General features: G+C 44.3%; 1 protein-coding gene across 2 annotated transcripts in view; it reads left to right on the top strand.

The window, feature by feature from the left end:
- Positions 1-10,216, top strand: part of LOC148519612 (UDP-glucuronosyltransferase 1A5-like) — a 39,183-nt gene extending 28,967 nt beyond the window's left edge. For both annotated transcript variants that reach the window (XM_088476409.1, XM_088476410.1), the window contains exons 2-5: positions 2,806-2,937; positions 6,408-6,495; positions 6,857-7,076; positions 9,203-10,216. In XM_088476409.1, coding sequence (XP_088332535.1) covers positions 2,806-2,937; positions 6,408-6,495; positions 6,857-7,076; positions 9,203-9,494 — 732 coding nt within the window. In that variant the 3' untranslated portion in view covers positions 9,495-10,216. The remainder of the gene's footprint in view (positions 1-2,805; positions 2,938-6,407; positions 6,496-6,856; positions 7,077-9,202) is intronic.
- The last annotated feature ends 13,165 nt before the right edge of the window (positions 10,217-23,381 follow it).

The following is a 23,381-nucleotide window of genomic DNA, read 5'->3' as shown; positions in this document are numbered from 1 at the left end:
TTGCAATTCCCGCACAGATTTGAAACTTTACGGCCTGATTCAATAAGGATCGCTATTGCAATAGCGTACTAAGTAGATGGACGATTGTTGCATACTGCGCATGCATCGCAGTGCGCGTGCGCAATGGCACCACTGTGATCTCGGAGACCACGCGGAGCCATCGCAGAGTGATTGACAGGCAGGGAGTGTTTGGGGGTGGTGACGGATGAGTGGTTGGAGAAACGCAGGCGTGCCTGTCCGTTTGAACGCTGTTGCATGGGCGTGCATAAATTAGCCACTGCGATGGCATACACAGCTTGTGTACTAACTGCGTGCTACGAGGTTAGCAATCTCTACGTAAGGTCAGGGCTGCTGTAATTCTGCATGAGGGGCCGGTGGTACTCGATGTTACCGATGTTTATGGAGGTTTATAAGGTATTACGGATGTGAGATAGCGGTGGGGGAGGAGGTGGGCGTCTCTATGCTGGCAGTGCGACAGCATTGCGATAGCCATCATGATTCAGGACCTTAGTTCGGCTGATTGTCGCATTAGTACGAGTATATAAAAGTTTTTACAATGCGTAGAGAAAAACAGCCACAGAAGTGTGTGACTCACAGTCAGGCCCAGTCTGTCAGGTGCAGGGTTATAATGTTGCACAAAGTTGTGAGAATAAAACAAAATAACTATTGCATGCAAGTAATTAAAAGAATAGTCTTACTTGGGGACATTAAAAGTAGGGTCAAGGACAAATGAAATGAAATGAAAGAGGCAAAGTAAAGGCAAAGATCCACAATAGCGTAACAGGCAAATAGACAGCAAGTTATTTATCCTACAATACTGGCTTTATATTAGGAAGCTCACTCTATATACACAGAGATGAACCAACAATGTAGATAGGTTTTATCTCAAGTACTCTCCATGGCCATTCACCTTAGTATTTTAAATACTAAAGGGTTTATTTACTTTCAGGTGTAAATGTAAAAACACCACGTTTGCTAATTGGGATGCAGTCAGGATACCAGCGGGCACTATCCCGCCCACCGAAATCCCGACACTTACATACCATACCGACATGGGACTAAAGATAGACGTCGAAATCCTGACACCTATCATTAGCCCCATTATGGAATCCCGACACCTGGCATACCGAACAAAGGTATGCCGGGTGTCTTAGCGTCTAGCCATGCGGGGGGGGAGGGTTAGGTTTAGGGACCCCTGGGGGGCTTAGGGTTAGGCACCCTCCCAGGAGGGTTAGAGTAGGGGAAGGGGGGGTTAGGTTTAGGCACTAGCGGGGGGAGGTTAGGGCTAGGCACTAGGGGGGGAGGTTAGGGTTGGGCACCCCTAAGGGAAGGTTGGGTAGGGGAGAGGGGAGTGTTAGGGTACTTACCTGCAGCTATCGGAATTTCAACCCTTCGGGCTGCCGCAGTCGGTATTTAATCTGGCGGCATTACATACCGATTCCTTGCTAATTAACCCCCTAAAAGGATCTATACAAAATTATTAGACAAGATAAGTGAGGGCGCTGTTGCTGCATTAACATTTTATTATACCAACAAATTATTAAAAACACACTATATATTACACTGTACTGCTGCCGTATGGACTGAAACAACAGTTGCAATCAATTAACTTGTAATGAGCTCAAAAAGCATTCATAATTCTGTTGTCCAGTATTAAAAATAAGCGTGGAAGTAGTTCATTTGAATCTAATCTCTTATTTATACCAAAAAATGCTTGGGACTGACAAGTCAGGGAATTAACTAGCTGTGTTTCCCCCTATCCAGTAACAGATTGCTGAACATCGATAGCCTCCGATGTATGTGAGCCTGAATAATGGGGCCCATACATCTGCAATGTATTGCCCCAATTCCCCTTTCTGGCGACACCTGTGTAGGGGAATCGGGTAAATTCAACATATTGGAAATCCTTGATTCACCGTTCCCGACAAAAAAAAAATGATCGGTATCAGCAAGTCAGGGATTTATAACATGTTGTTATTGCTGGATCCGCAGATGGATCGCAGCACATCGATGTCCGCAGATCTGCTTGTTTGATGGCCGATAAATGAATCACATTAGCAGAACGGGGAATCGGGACAGTAGATGTATGGCCAGCATAAACCTGATTAGTTGGTTAGAGATAAAAGTAATGTAAATAAACAAGATAGTATTCACTGTCTTCATAAAAGGTAGGATGAAAAGCGCCACGTCATTGGTAAGAGAAACGTGTCAAGTGACTTGCTGATCTAGTGGTACGCATTTGGAACGCATGCCGCTCGGAGGGATATAGAGTGAACTGGGTAGATACAACCACCCGTACACACACAGCGGCAGCCATGGGGAGGGGACGGGACATGCCCCTGACCAGCCCCCCGGCCGCCGGTACCCACGGCTGGACACAGATGATGGCCGTTCAGTGTGTATGAACGACCATCATCTGCAGATATATCTGCAGATCACTTGACCTGCAGATGTATCTGTATAGTGTGTATCCACCATTATACTTATGTCCTGACTGCCTAACAAATACTTACCACTAGCGGCTTGGTGCATGCAATTTTATCTGATAAAAATAAAAGACTGAAGTCAAATAAACTAGTGGGCTACACATTGCAAAACTAGTACGGAGAGGGTTCCGGAGGAGCCCTCCCTAGCAATGGCCGCCGCACATGCAGAATAGAACATACTATATATGCTCCATCCATTTTCGTCCCTGTTCATAAAGTTTTTGCTGACCATTAGCACTGCCATAACTTATGACACAATGATATATGATATTCTGTTTTTTGTTTTGTTTTTTTAATTAGATTTCTTTCTATTTCTCAGGAGTTTGAGACGCTGGTGAACAGTTCTGGGGAACACGGCTTTGTGGTTTTCTCCTTAGGATCGATGGTGTCTGAAATCCCCATGCACAAGGCTATGGACTTAGCAGAGGCCTTAAGATCTATTCCTCAAACGGTAGGAAAGGGAATCTATAAGGGTAGCACAGAACAAAATCGATTCATCATTACCATGGCTTATTAGTGAGTATACTCAGGAAAATAGCCAGAACTTTGTAGGCCCCATAGCAACATTTTGAAGGGGCCCCAATCCCAGTGCTTCTACAGAGACACCTCTCTCCACATTGTTTGTTTAATTTATACCCCAGTAGTGCCTTAATGTTATGTTTCATACTGGTGCCCTAGTTTATTTCATACACCATAGTATTGCCCTAGTTCACATCATAACACACAGTGCCCCCATTCATATTAGACTACATTGTAGTGCCTCCAGTTCATAATATGCCACATTGTAGGGTTACCAGACAACTATATGACCTGGGTTTGGGGCTTCATAATGGCACCCCCCGCACCCACAATAGCTTTGCCCATGAGTATACTGTAGTGAATATAGATTAACAATAGAGAGGAACTACATTGATAGCACTGCACAACAATGAAAATGATTCCGATGTGAAAATAGTTACTTCTAATTGATGTCAGCATGCAAAGAATGAATATGACATTTAAAACTCTCAGTTAGCTCTGAGTTCTGAAATATAGCCCATTTATGACCATGTAGGGGTATTCCTAGTGAAGTGGGCAGAAAGGAGAGAATCTTACCAGCAATCTGCGTTCCGCGCAGAGGGGCGGGGCCTAATGACCCAATTAAATGAATCAGTTATTTGTTCCCTCCCCTATTCAAATATATGTGATTCACGGGATTACCCACACACGATAACTGGTGCACTGAGTGACAAGCATAGTGAGCGATTCCACCAAGACATCTCAGCAATGGAACAAAAATATCAGGGTAGGTGATCACTACTGTTGGACAGTGACAAGAGATGCCCCAGAAGAGGAGGACAAGCGACAAGCAAAGAGAAAGCACCCCCATGAATAGGCCACTATATTACATAGTACTTTCCTATGCTGTATGTTTGTTTTGTTTTGTGTTCTTATTTGCGATTGATTGAATTTAAACAACTGTTATTTATTTTCTATCAAGAAAATATCAGATTATTTTAAAATAGCTTTTCACTAAGACTATATTACTAATGTACATACAGTATAGTGCAAGTAGTGTAGCTCAAAAAATAGAGCTAGTAAAAACATTCTGAAGTCATTTTAGTTTTTCTTGACCTCAAATTAGTAATGTATGACTATTTTTAGAAAGGAAACAAATTAAAAGTATTAATTTGTTGTACAGTGTAGTTTGTTGTCCAATAGGTTGGGTGTAGATTATGTTTATATGTGATTGTGCCATATACGCTTTTGTGGGAAATTGTCTCATGTATTTTTAAAAAGCCAATCTGTTACTTGTAATCGCAACTGAAAAAATACTGCAAAGTACTATGGATTAATGTGTAGGGATAGAGAAAACTTTGCCATTTGCTTATGTTTGGCAAAAAAACACAAGGGGCAACTAACCCAAATATGTATGAAGAGAAATGTGGGGAGTGCTAGTTGTGGTTAGTTAACAGAACAAACTATTCAGCAAAATCACTAAAAGTAACAACTCATTATATTTATAAACTAAAGTTAAAAAAAAACAATATTGATTATAGTCTAGTATAAATTGCTGCCACAATTCTGTTAAAGTAGATGTTTGAACATTTTCACCAAAATAGCAGAAGCTGGATATTGCATTACATTAACAAACCGATGCAAACTACTATGTGGAACATAAAAATGCCTCCAGCTCCTTTAGCTTAAACCCCTTTTCCACTGCAACAATAACCCGGATTATTGCTGGGTCTACCCAGGTTGCGGCTCAGTGGAAAATGGTCCCAAAAAAATAACCCAGGTCCAGTGACTTGGAATCCAACCCGAGTAGTGAGTCAGCGCCCAGGGTTGTGCACGGGAAGGACCTGTGTTAAGGGACAGTGTGAACGGGTAAACGGGGCAGACGACCCAGGACCCGTTTACAGAATGGGGAGATCCGGTCTTCCTGGTGATGAAGATGATGTCATCTCCAAGCGCCGGTAGAAGAGTTCCACTGCATCGCGACTGGCACAAAATCAGACGCACAGATCCTCGCGTTAGTTGATCAGTATCCCGCATTAGTATAGGGTTGTAAATGTGGCTTCCGCGGCTACCCACAACTGCAGCCACTTTGCATGCCGCTTAGAATGAGTCCCTGTAAGTGCAAGCATGTAATATAGTCACACCAATGAAGCATCTGCAGCTGCCAACAGTTAGTAATGGCAGTGAAGGTAGGCTCCCTTGCTTGGGCAATTTAAACTTCACAATCCCATACAACAGCAGCAGTAGGTGGGTGACTGCATAGTGCACAGAGAGCAACGTCTAGTGATGCAGAGCAATGTGCAGAGAATTTGCAGTAGTAAAAAACAGCCAGAATATGCAAAGCTTAGCAGCAATAGCACCAAAAAAACTGATGGCAAGTTTTAGAAATGCGCCAAGGTTTGCAGATCCTGGTGTGGTGTGGCTGTATCCTAACAGAGGAGAGCTGCGGTTTGGCTGCAACCTAGCAGGGGAGAGCTGCAGTTTGGCTGCACTCTAACAGAGGAGAGCTGCGGTTTGGCTGCAACCTAGCAGGGGAGAGCTGCAGTTTGGCTGCACCCTAACAGAGAAGACCTATGGTGTGGCTGCACCCTAACAGAGGAGAGCTGCGGTGTGGCTGCACCCTAACAGAGGAGAGATGTGGTGTGGCTGCACCCTAACAGAGGAGAGCTGTGGTGTGGCTGCACCCTAACAGAGGAGAGATGTGGTGTGGCTGCACCCTAACAGAGGAGAGCTGCGGTGTGGCTGCACCCTAACAGAGGAGAGATGTGGTGTGGCTGCACCCTAACAGAGGAGAGCTGCGGTGTGGCTGCACCCTAACAGAGGAGAGATGTGGTGTGGCTGCACCCTAACAGAGGAGAGCTGCGGTGTGGCTGCTCCATAACAGAGGAGAGCTGCGGTGTGGCTGCGGGACTTCTGGTCCGTAAACCCAGAAGTCCCCACACCGTAAAGCACATCTCTTATCGGGGGAGCTGTCCTTGGCTAAAATCTCTATGCATACGTTACTAAACGCCAGTATGCATTTGATCATTGGTGGATGCCAAATCATTGGCGGCTGCCTAAGTCACTTGGAGCCGGCCATATTAGAAGTAGTCACCATTACCCAGCAACGCTGATGTTATTTCATGCATTCCTTTTGTAGCTACACATAAAAAACACAAATCCTGCTCTATGTGAAGCAGCACAACATAGATTTTAGCGCTGTGAATGTTTCTGATGCAGAGGGTTCTAGAGCCACACAGCCTCCTGTCATAGTGACCTGCAGATTTTAAATACAGCTAACTGCATATTTTCACAAAATTGGAATGATGGCAAAGTTTTGATGGGATGAATAAGGTGTACCAGGAAAACATGACGGAGAAGTGGAATACTATGGTGTCTGCATTGTGATAACTATCCAGGCAATTGTTGTGTCTCCACTCTCAGGTTATATGGCGGTATACGGGACCAGTGCCATCAAACCTGGGAAACAACACTCACCTGGTGAAGTGGCTGCCACAGAATGATCTGCTTGGTAAGTAATCCTGTATACTACTAGGCTAGTGTGGGTGCTAAGGGATGAAAATATTACAAATAACTATGTACTGTCCCTGACTAGCAAAGCAATGATCTGTACGTGAGTACTCCCTTGATTCTGTAAAAAAAAAAATTATATATATATATATATATATATATATTTAAAATTTCATATTACAACTTTTTAGAAAAAGTAATGGTTTGCGGGTATGTTACTGAAAACATGCACATGTCATCCTACGCACTGCATGTTATCAGGATGTTATCTTGTTCAAATCTTTGCAATTTGCAAAGCAAAATATTAAACCTACTGTATTGTATAAAAGTCTTACAGACTATTATCCTTTGTATTCTTCTAGCTCACCCAAAAGCCCGTGCCTTTATCACTCATGCGGGTTCCCACGGCGTCTATGAGGGTATCTGCAATGCCGTCCCCATGGTCATGTTGCCCTTGTTTGGCGATCAAATGGACAATGCTAAGCGGATAGAATCCAGAGGAGCCGGCATAACACTTAATGTCTTGGACATGACACCGGAAGATCTCAGCAACGCTCTGCACTCTGTGATAAATATTCCCAGGTAAGCACATAGTAATATCAATAAATCACTTAGAGGGACACAAATGGCTGTGGAACTAGTGGTGAGGCCACTACAAAGCCTGGAGGTGAGGGAGGCCCAGTGATGGCGGACAATCCTCCTCTGCTCCACAGTTCTGAGCGTGAGTGGGGGCCGACGCATTAACAATGAACCCCAATTTGGGCTTTGTTGCTATGCCCTCTTCTAAGCATGTGCAGTAAATACGCAAACCCACAGAGACAATAGAGGGGCACAGGGAGAGCGTGAACAGACACCACTGGGCTCTCCGCCAGAGATTGCTATGGAGTAGTGCCGTGTTCTGTCTTAGGGCACAAGCCTGCCCTCATGACCTGTAATACTGAGATCCTGGACATTGAACAGAATAATGACATCTGTTGGGGCGATTCAATTGTTTTTTTGAGCAGCATAGGCAAACGCAGGGGGGGGGGGGTTCCGTCTGCCTGGAAACCCCCCTCCCCATCCCACACCATGACCACAATAGAAATAGCAATAGAATAGTATTTTACAAGTGCTGCATGTTATTCTCAGGATCACAAATGAAATAATTATCACTACCTGTGGATCTTTTAACATGTATCCGCTAATAAGAAGTAACCTGTGCATCAACTAGGAGATCTGGAAAACATGCACTGTTAGGGATATGCTGCTATAGAGCCCAATATGTAAGTATATGTCCAGGGCAGTGCTAGGTTATTCTGCTACTCCCCAGTCTCCCGGACTTGCTCCCATACTCTGGAATGGTGCCTACATCTTAAATAAAAACATTCAGCTCAGGCAGGATGGCCCTACTGCCGCATCTGATGGCTTACTGTGATCCCTGGTCCTCTATATGCTGGAATTATGACACACAATACTCTTTGTATGACGCATATTAAAGCTGGTTAAGTGCTAATTTTACCCTCTTCATGGACAGGCCACACTCTCTCTAATATCAAGCATTTGGAACCCCCCTTCTAGAAATCCTGCGTTTGCCACTGAGCACCCCGACGGAGCTATTCACTTGGTGCTCCATTCAGGGTGCGATAGGCCAGGTGCTGGCAATTCTGCTCGCACCCTTAGGAGAGTTGTGAGCAAAAATATGCAATAAACCCGTGGTAAGGGCGCCCAAACAGCAGTTTGGGCACCCTAACAAGGACCTTACTTACACTGGTTTAGCCATTTTACACGGCTAAACCCAGTCTAATAGGGCGCAATGACCGCGAGAATTAATGGGCGCCCCCAGAACAAATTTAATTGCAATACTGGGTGCCCATTTATTATCGTCACCCGCAAATCAATTGAATCGCCCCCCAGTGAGTCTGATGTACTAATGTAAAGAGAAACAGCGTATGAAGAGCGCAACGCTGTGATAACCGGCCAATGTCCATAGCAACCAACCAGGTATTTCCTGTGTAAACAAAAATTTAATTTGTTATGGATTATATTTTGGAATAAAACTATCACCATGTCCTCAGTTTTATATTATGATCAGACATATAAGTCACTGCCGTATGGCCTCCGATGATGAAGTATTGATCTCGCTGCGAGGGATACTTAAGTATCCAACTTGCAGCGAGGGGAAACGTGACACCGGAGCAATTCATCATTTTTCCAGTGCGGGGACAGCTGCTCCGAAAAGCAGTTGTCCCCGTGGTTAGTATCACAGCTACAGTTGTAGCTGCGTTACTTACCTGCTCCCCGTTGTCCCGGCTACCTTGACCTTGGGTCACGCATGCGCAAAGCCGATGGGGAGGTAGTGAGGGGGCGGCGGAGGGATCCGCTCAGATCCCTCTTTGCATCCCCGGAACCTCTTCACATAGGAAGGAGCGGGGATCCGAGAACAAGCGCCGTCTGAAGATAGCGCTTGTTCTCGGAAACAAATTCGGAAAACTTTCAGTTTTCGGAGTTTGCGGAATATCAGGGGGTCCTATCGGACCCCTGATGATGAAAATCCCGGTAACCTAAAATATGTTGTAAACAAGAGTTTTTGCCTGGTTACCGGGCCAGTTATCGTATGATGAATAGGCCCCTTATTCTTATCACAGCCTGTTCTGTTTAATCTCTTCCACATAATCTCTAGATAAATATAAGACTCAAAAGTCACCCTAATTTCTATTTGATTCATTTAGTTACAAGGAGAACATTCAGCGACTCTCTGATCTACACCTGGACAGACCAGTCCATCCCCTGGACCTCGCTGTGCACTGGGTGGAGTTTGTCATGAGGCATAAAGGTGCCCCTCACCTGCGTCCGGCTGCCCACGATTTGAATTGGATTCAGTATCACTCCATAGACGTCTTTGGCTTCCTGCTCGCCGTGTTTGTGACCGCACTCTTCATCAGTATTAAATGCTGCTCCTGCACCTACAGGCGCTGCTGTGGCAGGAAATCCAGGCAGAAGTCCAAATCCAAAATAGAATAGAGCAAGGTTTTTTATAGAGTAATAAGATCTGACGCCTGTAACTTCAGTCCACGTTACGCAGGAAGCTTCTGGCCAATGCCACGGATAGGAAACAAAAACTATACATTGTAGTGTTTTATGGGGCAATCCACAGTCACCAATTTCTATTGTCCAAGCAAGTATCCAACAAATCTGTCTGGAAGTTCCTATTCATTGATGGTGAAGATTCAAATGAATCATCTTGTTCTGTATTGTATATATGCACAATGAAATAATGGATTAGGTAGCAGTATGCATATTGCCACAAAAGGGTTCATTTGACAAGCACGTCTGGTTTTGCATTTAATAGTACTTTAAATCCTCAGCCCCCCCCCCCCCCCCCCCCTTAAAAAACAATCCACAGAAAATCAGTTTGTGAAAAACGGTGATTGATAAATAAACCCCAAACCTCAATGTTTCCTTCCACTTTCTATTGTATCTGTGAAATTAAGAGTATTAGCTTTTTTTTTAAATGCAATAGAAAGGTTAATAGATGTGTACATCTAAAACATCTAAAAAGGAAAAGTGGTGCAACCAATCAGATTCTGTCTATCCTTTCTCTGTTGTGTCCTAGAAAATGATAGAGAGAATATGATTGGTTGCTATGGGTGACACCACCATTTTTTTTTAAAGGTTTAGTAAATATACCCAATTGTGGTGCGGTCTGTGATGTCAGCACCTTATATCTTAAAGAATCAAAAATATCATGTCACATTGGGGCCTATGTATCAAAGCTTGATGAGAGATAAAATTGTGAGAGAAAAAGTATTAACCAATCAGCTCCTAACTGTCATTTTCAAATGCAGCCTATAAAATGTAAGTTAGAAGCTGATTGGTTGGTGATTTATCTCTCACAATTTTATCTCTCATCCAGCTTTGATACATAGGCCCCATTGTCTGTTATCAATCACAAAGTGTTAACACCGGTAAGCTGTGCGGGAAATACTAGTGGGGACCCTTGGAGAGAGATAAAGTGTACGGAGATAAAGTACCAACCAATTAGCTCCTAACTGTCACTTTACAGGCTGTGTTTGAAAAATAACAGTTAGGAGCAGATTGGTTGGTACTTTATATCTCGCCACTTTATTTCTCCCCAAGACTTAGTACATAGACCCCAGACTGTATCTGAGAGTTCTGTTATTCAATAAATTAAAGTGTTCTGTGTTCAAAGATAAATAATGTATACAGCATATAATACATGCAGTATACTGTATACCAGCTCTCCTGAACATCCATGAGTCTCCCAAATTGCTGGGAGTCTTTGAAAAGCTCTGGAGAAAATTCTCATACACGGTGGGAGAAGTGTGTGAATCAATGTGACCTCAGAGCGTAATGATGTAACTTGCGTCATTGTGGCCAGGGGCATGACATTGATAGGCTGACCATGATGATGTAAATCTCGTTCACCCTAATCTACCAGCAGGGGCAGAACTATGGGAGACAATGGAGGTGCCTGCCGCCGGGCTACAGCTCTGCAGAGGCACCTCCTCCATTGTCCACAACATATTCACCCCACTTAGGGCTGTAACTATGTACCCGGAGTGAACCGCCACGGCCGTCCAATACATGGCACCCCTTCCCGGCACCTGAGAAGCCACCATACACTAGTGGAGAGCTCCATGTCAGACCATCAGCTGCTGCTTTCGTCTATCTATAGCCTGTCTGCATGCGAATTGCTACAGTGTCAGCGGCTGTGATGGGAGGGACGGGGGCACCAAATTATAACTTGCCCCCGGGCATCTGGGATGAACTTACGCCACTGTCTACCAGCGCTGATCTTATAGAATTCTCCTCCGCTTTTCTTGGAGGGTAATTGGATATAATGGGGGGGAATGTATTATTGTCCAAGTTTACAAAAGTGGTGATTTATTTTGTCGATTTTGATGCAGGATTTAAGGTGGCGATTTTTATTATAGTCAAAGCCAGGTTGGTTTTGCCTATAAAAAAAAATTGCCACTTTAAATCGTGGCAAAATCACAGAAATACTGGGACATTTGTAATATCTTAACCTATTACATTCCCTCCAATAACTTATTTTTGAAACCATAAATAATATCAGTATTTCATGATGTTTAAGCCCATACTGGTTTTTATTGGTTGCTAATTTTTTGCTTAGTAATGCTGGGCATACGCTATACAATTATCTGTCAGATATCTGTCCAATCCGGCTGGTTGGAATGAAAATCTCTGGTAATGTATGGGAGCCAATGACAATCGTCTTTTTGCTCACAAACACTGAAAAACAGACACAAATTGATTGGTTAAATCAATCATTTTTGTCCATGTTCCAGTGTTTAAGACCATGGGGAAGATTCAATTAGCTGCGGGATTTACCCCGCGACTAATTACCGGTCTAAATTCCCGCGGCACGGGGAAAAGCTATTTAATTAGCCTTTTTCCTGCGCCGTAAAATCGGGACTCGCGTGCGTAAACACACTGATTCCGCGTAAACTGCGGAATCAATGTGATTTTTCCTCGCGTGCGAGGTCGATTTGGTTATTTTGACATGGATTTTACCTCGCACCTACATGATTTATCATATGCAATTATTCCTTGGGTGAAGTGGTGACCTTACCAGCAAGCTGCTCCCATTATAACCACTGTATTTGTTTAATAGAGCGCGCATACCAATCCTTATTGCATATAGATATCTGACAGATACACTACACTAGTAGTATCAACTAATTCAAAAAATAGTAAATATTTTTAGTTATTAAAAAAAAATTAACTACGTACTGCCTCTAATTTTCATGTCAAGTATCCCAGTTTCCAGAAGACAGTTTGATGAAGGTGGTTTGAGTGTATCTGACATGGCTTTAATGACTTGGGGGTGTGGCCTAAACAGTGGCACAGAGGAGGAGAGGAATGGTAGCCGTACCTGGGCCTTTCCTCGGGTTCACAGTGGTTGCAATGATGGTGGGGTGGATGAGTCTCCCCTTCTGAGACAGCTGCGCAAGTTATTTAGGGATCTATGTACTAAGCGTTCGAGAGATATAAAGTACCAACAAATCAGCTCCTGACATTTTTTCAACACAGCCTGTAAAGTGCCAATTAGGAGCTTATTGGTTGGTACTTTATCTCCGTCCACTTTATCTCTCTCCAAGGCTTTAGTACATAGACCCTTTAGAGAGATGGGTTCTGCATAGTCACAACGCACACATACTGCAGCACTGGTTTGTGCAAAGGTTGTGCATGCAGAATAAGGGGGCACCAATGAAGCAGTCACAGAGGGGCTCATTGCGGCCTTGGGTCTAAACTGTATAGATTTTGAAATCATGAATGTTGTGAGCTATGTAATCAATATAGCGCCCTGCAAAAAAAAAACAATGTACAATATATATTTTATAATTTAGATAATTTATTTTTACAGGTTTAGACTGGCCCAGTGAGGGGCCTGGGGAAATCCCCAGAGGACCCCACTACCTCAGAGCCTCAACCATTTATATAGGTGACACGGCCCAGGCCAACCGCCAAGTCCCACTATAGCTGGCTGCAGGGCCCAGTTCCTGCTTTCTGCTGCCTGTTTTAAAACTATTCTGTAACATTCTACTGAGGCTTTCACTTGTTCTGAGTGGAGCCCCAGGTGTGGAGTGATAAAGGGGGTAGAACGTGATCATATCAATGTTCTAGGCGGTCTAGAATTCTCACAAACAGTTCTGGCTGGCCTCAACATTGTTGCCCACTTCCAAACTGTGGTGGCTCCCCCGATGACCTGTGCACCCCTCTGTAACCCATCCCCGTCTCAGTTGGGATGGCCATTGAGTGGTTAACCATCAAAAGAACCATCTGTGCTTTACAGCGATGGCATGAAACCACTGCTACGAGTCACATGCAGGTGTTTGGCCAATCAGGAAAGGGGGCAGGGCAAAGCATTGTGATGGGGACGGAGCTAAGTGCTGTGTGTCATTTTTGGGGGAAAGAAGAAAACCATTGCCTTATTTCTGCCATCGAGGGCGGAGGAACATCTGACCTTCACTATCGATGGCAAAAACGTTCGCCATCAGCAGCAAATCATAGATGGTTGCTAACCATACCTACCTTGGAGACTGGCACCTGCCTCTATCTGACCTGGATGGTGAACACTACCCAGTCCAGTTGACTAACCTCCGCAATCCTCAGTGGACAACACTGGGTCTCCGGGCTGTTGCATCCCTGCTTCGCTTCCTTTGTCTCTAACATCACATTGTCCCTTGCCACAATTTTGTACTGGACTCCCCCACTACCTAATTTTCTATGTGTACTATGGGCCTGATTCAGAGCCGGACGCTATTTGCGCTCGCTCGTTCAGAAAAAGGGGCCGGCTATTTAAATTGAGCTCTCGCTCTTTGCAGTCTGTTGACGCCTCTATGTCTGAGCGAGGGAACGAAACATGTGCTCGCTATTTTGTAAAGACGCCCCCTGGCCGCTCGCATCCTACGTCATCTCCGCTATTTATTAGATTAATCGAGTACATCGAAAGGCGTCTGAACTGCTCGCAGTGCTTGTTGGATTTTTCTACCGCAATCATGCGAGCAGTTCAGGCTAAGAAACAACCAAGTGACGTGGTCGATGACGATGCTTTGTTAATTATGCACACCCTTAAAACGCCTGTTTTGACCGTTTGGCATGCCTGCGTTCGGATCTCCACTCCCCGTTTTCAAGCACCTTCCCCTGTTACCACCCACAAACGCCTCATCCTGTCACTCAAATTAGCAGGCACTCGCTATTTTACTAGCGCTCGATTTCCGACCGCAATGACTGGTTGGCGGATGCGCATTATGAACCATACGCATGTGCAGATGTGCGAACATCGCTCGGAGCGAACGAGCGGCCGCTTGCGAGCGGCTCTGAATCAGGCACTATATGTATATCTTTGCAGTATGTTGCCGTGTACTGTATGTCTTTCCATACTGTACTGCTATGCACTATTATCTTCTTTCTTTGTCCATTTAAGGGTCTGTTGCACTGCTTTTGGTCTTTTACAGGCCAGGGTGCGCATGCTAACGCTACATCTGTATCACTAGGTTATGCGTTCCTTTCCCATCACTGTACTGTTAACCCTGACAACCTCGCTAGCAACCAGTCTGATTTGACTTTTGCCATTGGCCTTACTGTATTTTACTGCTATTGCTTAAACCATTTTACTTTACCTCATCTATCCCTTACTCACTACTACCTCACCTAGGTTGAGATGCAGCATAAGTCAATAATGCGGTCAAACCCCTGAAAATGCCATTTCTCATATGCACCAAGTCCTGGAATGCGATACATTGGATACGGTGGGAAACGCCATCCGATTGGATCCCTCCCAGCACCTCCTGCGCTGCGCATTCTTCTGCGCATGCACAGTAGGACGCCAGAGGGACTTCTGGGTCATAGACTCTCTCTCTTACCTAGAGAGCTGTCCTTTGCGGTCTCCTTCATGCATACCGGTGTAATTCACACGGGAGGCATGCAAAGGGTGGCGGGATGCATCGTTGTCCTTCTGTACCACCCGCGGAATGCAAAGTCCCGCAGGTGGTCGGGAAGCTGGGGGACACTGTCACCGCTGCATGCGTGCGACATCCATTTAGTGCTGAAAGGAGACTGAGGGCAGGAGGCAGCAAGTGGGCAGTGCCAGACAGGGATCACCACCTGAGATTCGGGAGCCTCCCAGCTGTTCCTGGAGAGTAGGCAAGTCTGGTAGGTGGCCTTCAATCAATGGTAATTATTACACCCCTCTGTGAGCCAACATGTGGCTTTCCCCTGGCACTGGCAGTCCTATCGTGCCCCAGTTTGTCCCTGTATTTTTACATCAATTCCAGGATCTGTCTCAGGAAATGTAAATTTTTTTCAATATTGACCAATTGCAGAATGTTAATCTCTTTCTGCCTCTTAGATGCAAATGTTACCATCCAGTCCTGTTTTCTGTACACTATATAAGGAGTATTGGTAAGACAAGAAAGTAGGAGGAAAATCAGAGTAGATGTCTCATAATGGGGACTTTGCTCCAAAGTATTGCATGACGTGCTTAGGCAGCAGTGGAAAGTATTATATACATTTGTGCATGTGTGTGTGTGTGTGTGATGTATGCCTCTTTAGCGTGTGAATGCTTTTTTCTTTCTTTTTTTTTTTAAACTTAGCAGTGTCTGCATATGGAAATGGAACTAGTGAGCCATCTAGTGGGAAGACCAGTTTCATACATTAAAAAAACATTGGCTATTACATCTTTAGGGTGGACGCAAAGACATTTCCAAAAGCCAGCACCAGGGCTGTAACTAGGGTGGTGCGACCTGTGCCATGGCACAGGGCACTGCAGGGCAGGGGGCGCTGTTTGGGCATGTCAGTCTTCCGGTTTATTATCATTCACACTTGTAGCTTCCTCTTCTTTTATCCCCAGCATCTCCTGGCCTCCCCTATCTCTTCCATGGCCCTTTTTCAGGTGCACTATTTTATGTCCCTATTTAAAAACAAATGGGGGGGGGGCACTGCCAATGATCTCTCTGGCACAAGGCACCAAAAAGTCTAGTTACGTCTCTGGCCAACACCATGCTGGACCAGGTGGGGGGATAATGCTATAGCAGGGAGACACAGCATGGGCTCCCCCTACCATAACATTAACCAGCCTCAAACTGGTCAGCCCAGGACACACAGCATGAGGGTCCCAAAAATAAAATGGTGTTCCCCTCCCAAGGAACAACCAGCAGGGCTATTCCACGCATCCCTACAAGTCCCAGGCAGCTTGATCCAATTTGATGACATTTGTGGAACAAGTGCCAGCATGCCCGTACATTAAGGGCCCACTGGCATCTGTAGTCCGCCTGTAAAGAAAATATTAAAATCACTAAGACACCAACTTGTAATATTTGAGTACAAAAATAACATTTACACATCCCAAATAAATCAATTACATACTTACCAAATCCTTGGATGGGCTCCTCTCCAGACCAAGTAAGCATCAAATGGTGCTGGTAAAATAACAAAACAAATTGAGTTAATCGGTCAGTCACTGTACACTGTGTACCATGCCAATGTGAAATGACAGGTCACTAGTGGGGTTGGGTATGAAACCCCGGCTGTCAGGATGCCACTGGTCAGAATAACGACAGCAGCATCCCGACACCCATAGGAACACACGTAAGTATTTTGCTAATCCCTACCCTAACCCTTCCTCCCCGGTGCCTAAGCCTAACCTCCCCCTCCCTGTACCCTAAACCTAAGACCCCCCTCCCCGATGCCTGAACCTAACTCCCCCCCCCCCCCCCTAGTGCCTAAACCTAACCTCCCCCACCCTAATCCTAACACTTCCTTCCCGGTTCCTAACCCTTTCCCTAATGCCTAACCCTGCTACCTAACCCTAACCTCCCTCTAACACCCCGATACTTACCTTCGGGATTCTGGTTTCGGGATCCCAACCTGTCAGGATTTCGGCACCAGTATACAGACTGTCAGCATCCCGCATGACGGGATGTCGACTACATCCCACTAGATACTGACATTGAAATGAACAGGGAAGCACTGATAGGCTGAGGGCGGGGATACGGTTGATCTGGTAGTGTCCGCTCTCAGCACTGAGTATATTAATGTGCCCTGAAGCCCCCTCTCTCCTGAGGAATATACCCTTCTAAGCAGTGGGTTTCCTTTTTACTGAACAAGGCAACAGATTATATGCAAACAATTCATCCATGTAAACCACTGTATAAGCAAAATCATTATTAATAAAATGGAGTCACTGCAATCATTCCACACATCACTTGATATGATTACAGTTATGACACATAGTATATTTCCCAACTTTTCCAATGTCGGCGCAGCAGTCTCTATTTAAGGGCTCAGTCCCACTGTTGCGACGGGATTGCATGTCCCAAATAGCAGGCATTTGGGTAGGTACGTCCATTGCTACTCTGCCCGCTCAGTGATGCAGACATGCCACCTGTGCCAGGATGCTGACCTCCAATATTGGGAGGTATAAAGACACATATGTGCAAACTTGTACTTACTCCAGGTAACACACAAGCCTCAATCAGTGGCGTCACAAGGGGGATGTGGGGGGATGCGGGCCGCATCTGGGTGTCATCCACCGAGGGGTGATACCAAAGTGGCTACTCCCCCTCAGTGACAGAAGCCGGTGCTGCACTGTAGCATTACATGCAGCACTCAGGCTCCTGACACAGTGAGGGAGCCGGCACTGTACACAGATTGGTCCCCGGGGCAGTCCGCACCTATGGGACCCCCGAAGTGACTAAAACGGGGGAGTTCGGGGCACGAAGCAACGCCCCCTACTTGTGATGCCTTGCCTCCTACCCACAAGGTCACGCCTCCTTTTACTGGCGATCGGCTTTGCCGAGCACACTACAATCCTATCCACACCGGGTGTCACCATGGGGAGGGACGCCACTGGCCGTAATTGTCCAAGAAAATCCCCAAACACTGAATTAGTTGTTGTCAGCTGTGTCTGTGATCCTGCAATCATCCAATAAGAATCAATGAGGTCATGCTGCCATTAGTCATCATTATATTGTATTTACACTTGGCTTGGGCCGGTGCAAACTGTATGTTTCTTTTTGTGTATATGTGAAAAATTGCTTGTGTGTATGGGTGACACTTACAATATGCCCACACTGTCCTCGGCCTACAGAAAAATGTCCCTTCCTACCTGAGTTCCGGTCATACCGTAAGTCAATTGGTACAACGTTCATTCCACTCTGCAATCGCGCATTTACATTACACCCACCTGCATAGTGCTCATCTTGCGTCCGCCCCATCATCTTAACATTTTAATTCAATTTATTGTCTTCGATTATATACATTCTTTTTATGTGCATTTCTATTAATAGAAGATAACTACATATTAATCCCTGTCCAAGTTGCACAGCTCTGGTCTTGACGTGACCGTGTGATGCACTAAAAAAAACAAGATGTTACGGCAGCACAGCTCATTTGATTGTAAACGCCAGGAGCAACCACGTCTACTTGCACAGAAAAATGCTAAGAATTTCTAAACAACAATGAAACAAATATGAAAAAGGAAACATATGGGGCACATCTGTTACCCAGACACAAAAGAGGAGACCGTCTCAGCAACTAGAGCAAATTAACAGCAGAAATTCTATTATCTTCTTGTTTGTATTTAAAATAAAGTTTATTACAAAGACTTGTGAAAAAAAGATGCTATATTTATTTATTTATTACCAGTTATTTATATAGCGCACACATATTCCACAGCACTTTACATGTTATATCAAGCATTCTGGCAGCAGGGCCACCGAGACATCAGATAGGCCCCGGTACTAGATAGGGAACGTGGTTAAACGTGGAGGCGTAGCTAGGTCGGATGTCTCCATACAATTCCGTGTGAAACACTGATTAGGGGCCGCTGCAGCCTCCACCTCTCAAGCAGACCCGGGCCCCCACCTGGACCCTTAGACAGGCCTGGCCCCGTGTAATCTGTACCTGTTCCACCCCTTCTCTGCGCCCCTGTCTGGCAGTGTCACCTAGTGTGAGAATACTGTCCGATCAGTTCGATTTATTATCTGGGTTCAGGAATTGGCATTTAGCTGGCAAACGAAGAACGACAGGATACTACTCTCCCCATTTTCATGAACAGACATAGGTCTTAGTCTAGTGCACATCAAAACAACATGGGCGAATACTATGCAAACACACAGAGCAAACCAATATGGACGTAACAGCCAAAATGGCCACTTAACCTGTTACACAGGCAAGTTTAATTAGATCTACTAATAATGCTCACATACAGTGCATCCGGAAAGTATTCACAGCGCTTCACTTGCATACAGCAACAGGAGGTCCGACCGGGACATCAAACCCCTAGTATGTCTTCCGAGATCCATTGTTACGACTCTATGACGTTTTCGTCCAAATCCATCCAGTGGAAGGCTCAGTACAGGCTCCCCGGGTCAAAGTTCTGCCCAGGGTACACAATGGGAGGTCCAACCGGGACCCTAATGCTGCATACACACGGGACAATCATAGGCAGCGTTGATAGATTTCCCTCCAACTTTCTATAGTGCAGGTCAAACGATTTTGGTTGTACACACTGATAGATATCTATGATAGATATTTCAGTAAAGCTATCTTTTCACAAGCAAATCTTTACAAAATCGTCCAAGTTGGCCTGCATGCATGAAAGACCATAGATATCGTTCATGTGGGCATGGGCATCGTTGGTAGTTGTCAGGTTGGTGACTGCCAAAAAGTGAAAGAAAACGATATGAACGATATAGTTCAAATCGCTCATAAAAGTCGTAACGTGTGTGTGCACCATAACCCCCCTAAAATCTGGCCAGGATCCAACTGGACCACCTCGAATTGGTTTCATTCCAATCAGTGCAGGGGTGGCTGAATGCATAACCAGACAGAAAAACAAACATACCAGTGAATTTTACATATAAGATATAATATAAAATGATAGCTAGCATCCGATTGGTTGCTATAGGGCAGGGAGCCCACTTTAGAAGTTTCGATTAATGACCCTCCTAAAAACAATGGAGGCACCCGTACCACAATCTTCAGTATTCATATTTAGGGCTTTTTGAATTACCTGAGACTTTTTTTTCTGTTTAAATAGCAGTATATAGTCCAGAGTTTCCCACACGTCATTACAGTCCAGGTTTCAAGGATATCAATGTTTGAGCACAGGTAACTTAGGGCCTGATTCAGCAAGGATCGCTATTCTGCTAATACGCACTTAACCTGGTTGCTAATATCAGCGGTGATATGTAAATGTTTGCATTCGCATTGTGATCGCAGCCTGACATAAGGACGCCCACTTCCCCTTACATCCGTATACTTAGGCAACATAGCAAAATAATCGGTAACATCGGACTCATTCGCACAGTTAAGGCAGGTCAGACCTCACTCAGGAATTGCTTACTTCAGCGCACGCTATGAGGCCACAGGCCGCATATGGTATCGCAGTGGCCAATTTATGTACGCCCCTGCAACGCTGTCCCAACGCACTAGCACGCCTGCGTTCGTTCAACCACCCCCCTCGTCACCACCCACAAATGGCACTTCCAGTGATCACTCTGCGATGGGTCTGCGTAGCCACTGCGATCGCAATCCCGATCGCAGTGGCCAGTTCGTTAACTGCGTTGCATACGCAGAACGCAACAATCAGCCGATTGCGTGCGTATAAGCAACTGTGTTCCTTGCTGAGTCAGGCCCTTAATTAGTACTCAGTCAATTTGATTTATACATCTGGACTCAAGAATGGATAGCCTGAAAACCTGGACTGTACTGGCAGAGAAACTCTGTTGTAGTCTATTATCGCTACATTGATGACGTCAGCCTTCTTTGGCCTGAAACCTCTTGATTCTACCAAACATTATGCACCTTTTTTATGTATAATCATTTCACCTTACATCATGATCTTGCACAATACAATATCTCTATAGGAAAGAGTTACACAAGCTTCCTATGACTACATTCATCTTTTTCACCCTTATTTTATTTGCAAATATTCACACGGGCATTGCTCTCAATTGATTAGTAACAAGACCCCCAATTTCAGAAGCACGGCAGTTTTGCATTGACACTCTTGGAACGATATTGGTGCTACAAATGGAAACACCTTCACTATATCTGCTGGCTCTTTATACTGTTGGTTTGTTTCTACTGTATTTGTACATTTGTGAAAAAATAATTAAATTATATATATTCATAAAAAGGTAAAAATGACAGATAAAAAGTTGGGGAGCAACAGTTTAATATTATGAGTAACTGAAAAGCAGTTGACCATGTCCCAAACGTGTTTTGTTGCAAGCTTACAGCTTCTTCAGTAAGTGAATAGGGCTTGGCTGGGGTTTGTCCTTCTGACTAAGTTCGGCCTAATTTACAGATTTCCCATGGTTTTCTGATAGAAAGTGATGTTACATTGCGTCACTGAAAGAGGTTGTGAAATTATTTAATACTGAGCCACTTGAATGTTTTATAGTTAGGAAGGTTTGAGGGATGTGTTAAGTCTTCTGAAATCACAGTAGCGCCCTTTAATAACGGTCACATATCCAAACTGACAGAAGATGGTGAGGTCACTTCCAGTACAAAATAATTCCTAGGCTCTAATACGCGGACGTCTTGGTCTGGAGGCTGTGGAAAGTCAGGGCGTGTTTGCCCAGGTTCTGAGGGCCTAGTCTTGTGTATGTTGTTCCTGGACCCTTGTTTGGAGTGGTCTCATTATTCTGAATAGCTAGTCTTCATTGAGACATTTATTCCTGTTGCGGTTGTCTAGATAAACTTTGACTTCGTTGAAAAGATGATTTTGGCACTAGGATCTACTGCAGTTTCGGTTTATTGCTCCTGGCCCCCTTGTTCTGTGTAGTATGTAGGAAGCCAGGCACCTCAGGCACGTTCTTTAGATGTGTAGCTGCCAGCTTTGTACTGCAGTGAACCATATCCAGATCTTCCTTTTGTCTTTTTCTCAAGATACTACAGTAGCTATAAGTGCAAAGACTGAAACGTCAACATGACAAAGAAGTTAAAATCTACTAACTCAACCACATCAGAAGTATTTACGGCTGTTCTGCTATGGCATAAATGCATCATATGAGAGAGGACACATTGGGTTTTTTATTACGTGTTATTTTTGTGCGTGTTTGCAAAGCTTTTTATTACACTGCGGCCCACATATGTGCCAAATAGCAACAGATAAATCAAATGTTTCCCCTCAGCCGTTTTGCATATTAAAATGGCCTCCGCAGTAGGTGCATTTTCCAGGTTTTAGCTTATACTTTGGATTTTCAGGATCTAAAAACAATCATCAGAAACATTGTAAACAGTCAGTGAACTTCTGCATTTTCCCCACACTACATATCATAGATCCCGTGGGGATTGTATGGTACACTGTGCTCACAGTCTAGGCTGGCAGTGGCAATGTCAGGAGAAGAAAACAGTATAGGGTACCACAAAAAAAAAAAAAAAACTAGGCTAGGAGAGGCTGGAATGGTAATATTATGCCCAGGGAAATTTCATGTCACCCAGCTCTAGCCTGTACATTACAGGGCCAAATGCCTTAGGCAAGGGGTCTCAACCTGGGGTATTAGTATTCCCCTGGGGAACTGTTTGTGACATGCAGGGGTACTGTACTTGAATTATTTTAAGTGATGTTAGTGTGGGGCATCGGGTGATAAATTAGGCACATAGGGAAAGCACATACAGGGCTATTTTTCTGCAGGAATTCTGAAGCTCTCATTAACAATGACGCAATGTCCTGGTCATAAGATGAGTTTTATTTTAAAGTCCTTTTTGAGTACATTCTTTTCTAAATACTAATAATAATAATAATAAAAATATAATATATATATATACACACACACACACAATTGTTTTTCTATAGTTCCATTCACAGTTCCTGAACTTATTCTTCAAGAAAAATAGCTGTGTGTGTATATAATAAATTATTATATATATCATATCTTTTTAGACCAGCATTCCTAACGACTTGCCTCCAGTGCCTTCCCCCGGCAGACCAATCTTACCACTGTAACATACTCAGCAAATGAGCGGCACTCAGCGGGCTTTGGAAAAAAAATGGGACTTAACACCCGGTCATTTCCTGAGTGCCGCTCATTTGCCGAGTGTGTGTGTATGCATGTATACATACATACATACATACACAAATCTCAGCACCTAAACATTTTATCTAATAGTGATCATATACAGTACAAATGTATTGCAAACATTGGCAGCCATGGGGTACCCCTGGTGGAAAATAATAGAGAACCACTGTCCCCTGGGAAATCATTCCATCCATACATTGAGTATCTGCAATTTTGTAGACTGGCAGAAGTAACTCCTGCAAAAAAATAAAATAAAAAAAACAATTCTAAAATATGTGCAATGTTTTGTTTTTTTAAAACAAAAAAATAAATCATTGTAATAATCATGAAC

This window comes from Taudactylus pleione, unplaced genomic scaffold (genome assembly GCF_031769625.1).
Source record: "Taudactylus pleione unplaced genomic scaffold, aTauple2 ptg000188l, whole genome shotgun sequence".
Lineage (NCBI taxonomy): Eukaryota > Metazoa > Chordata > Amphibia > Anura > Myobatrachidae > Taudactylus > Taudactylus pleione.
The sequence above is the reverse complement of the archived record's forward strand: the minus strand, read 5'-3'. Positions and strand labels throughout refer to the sequence as shown.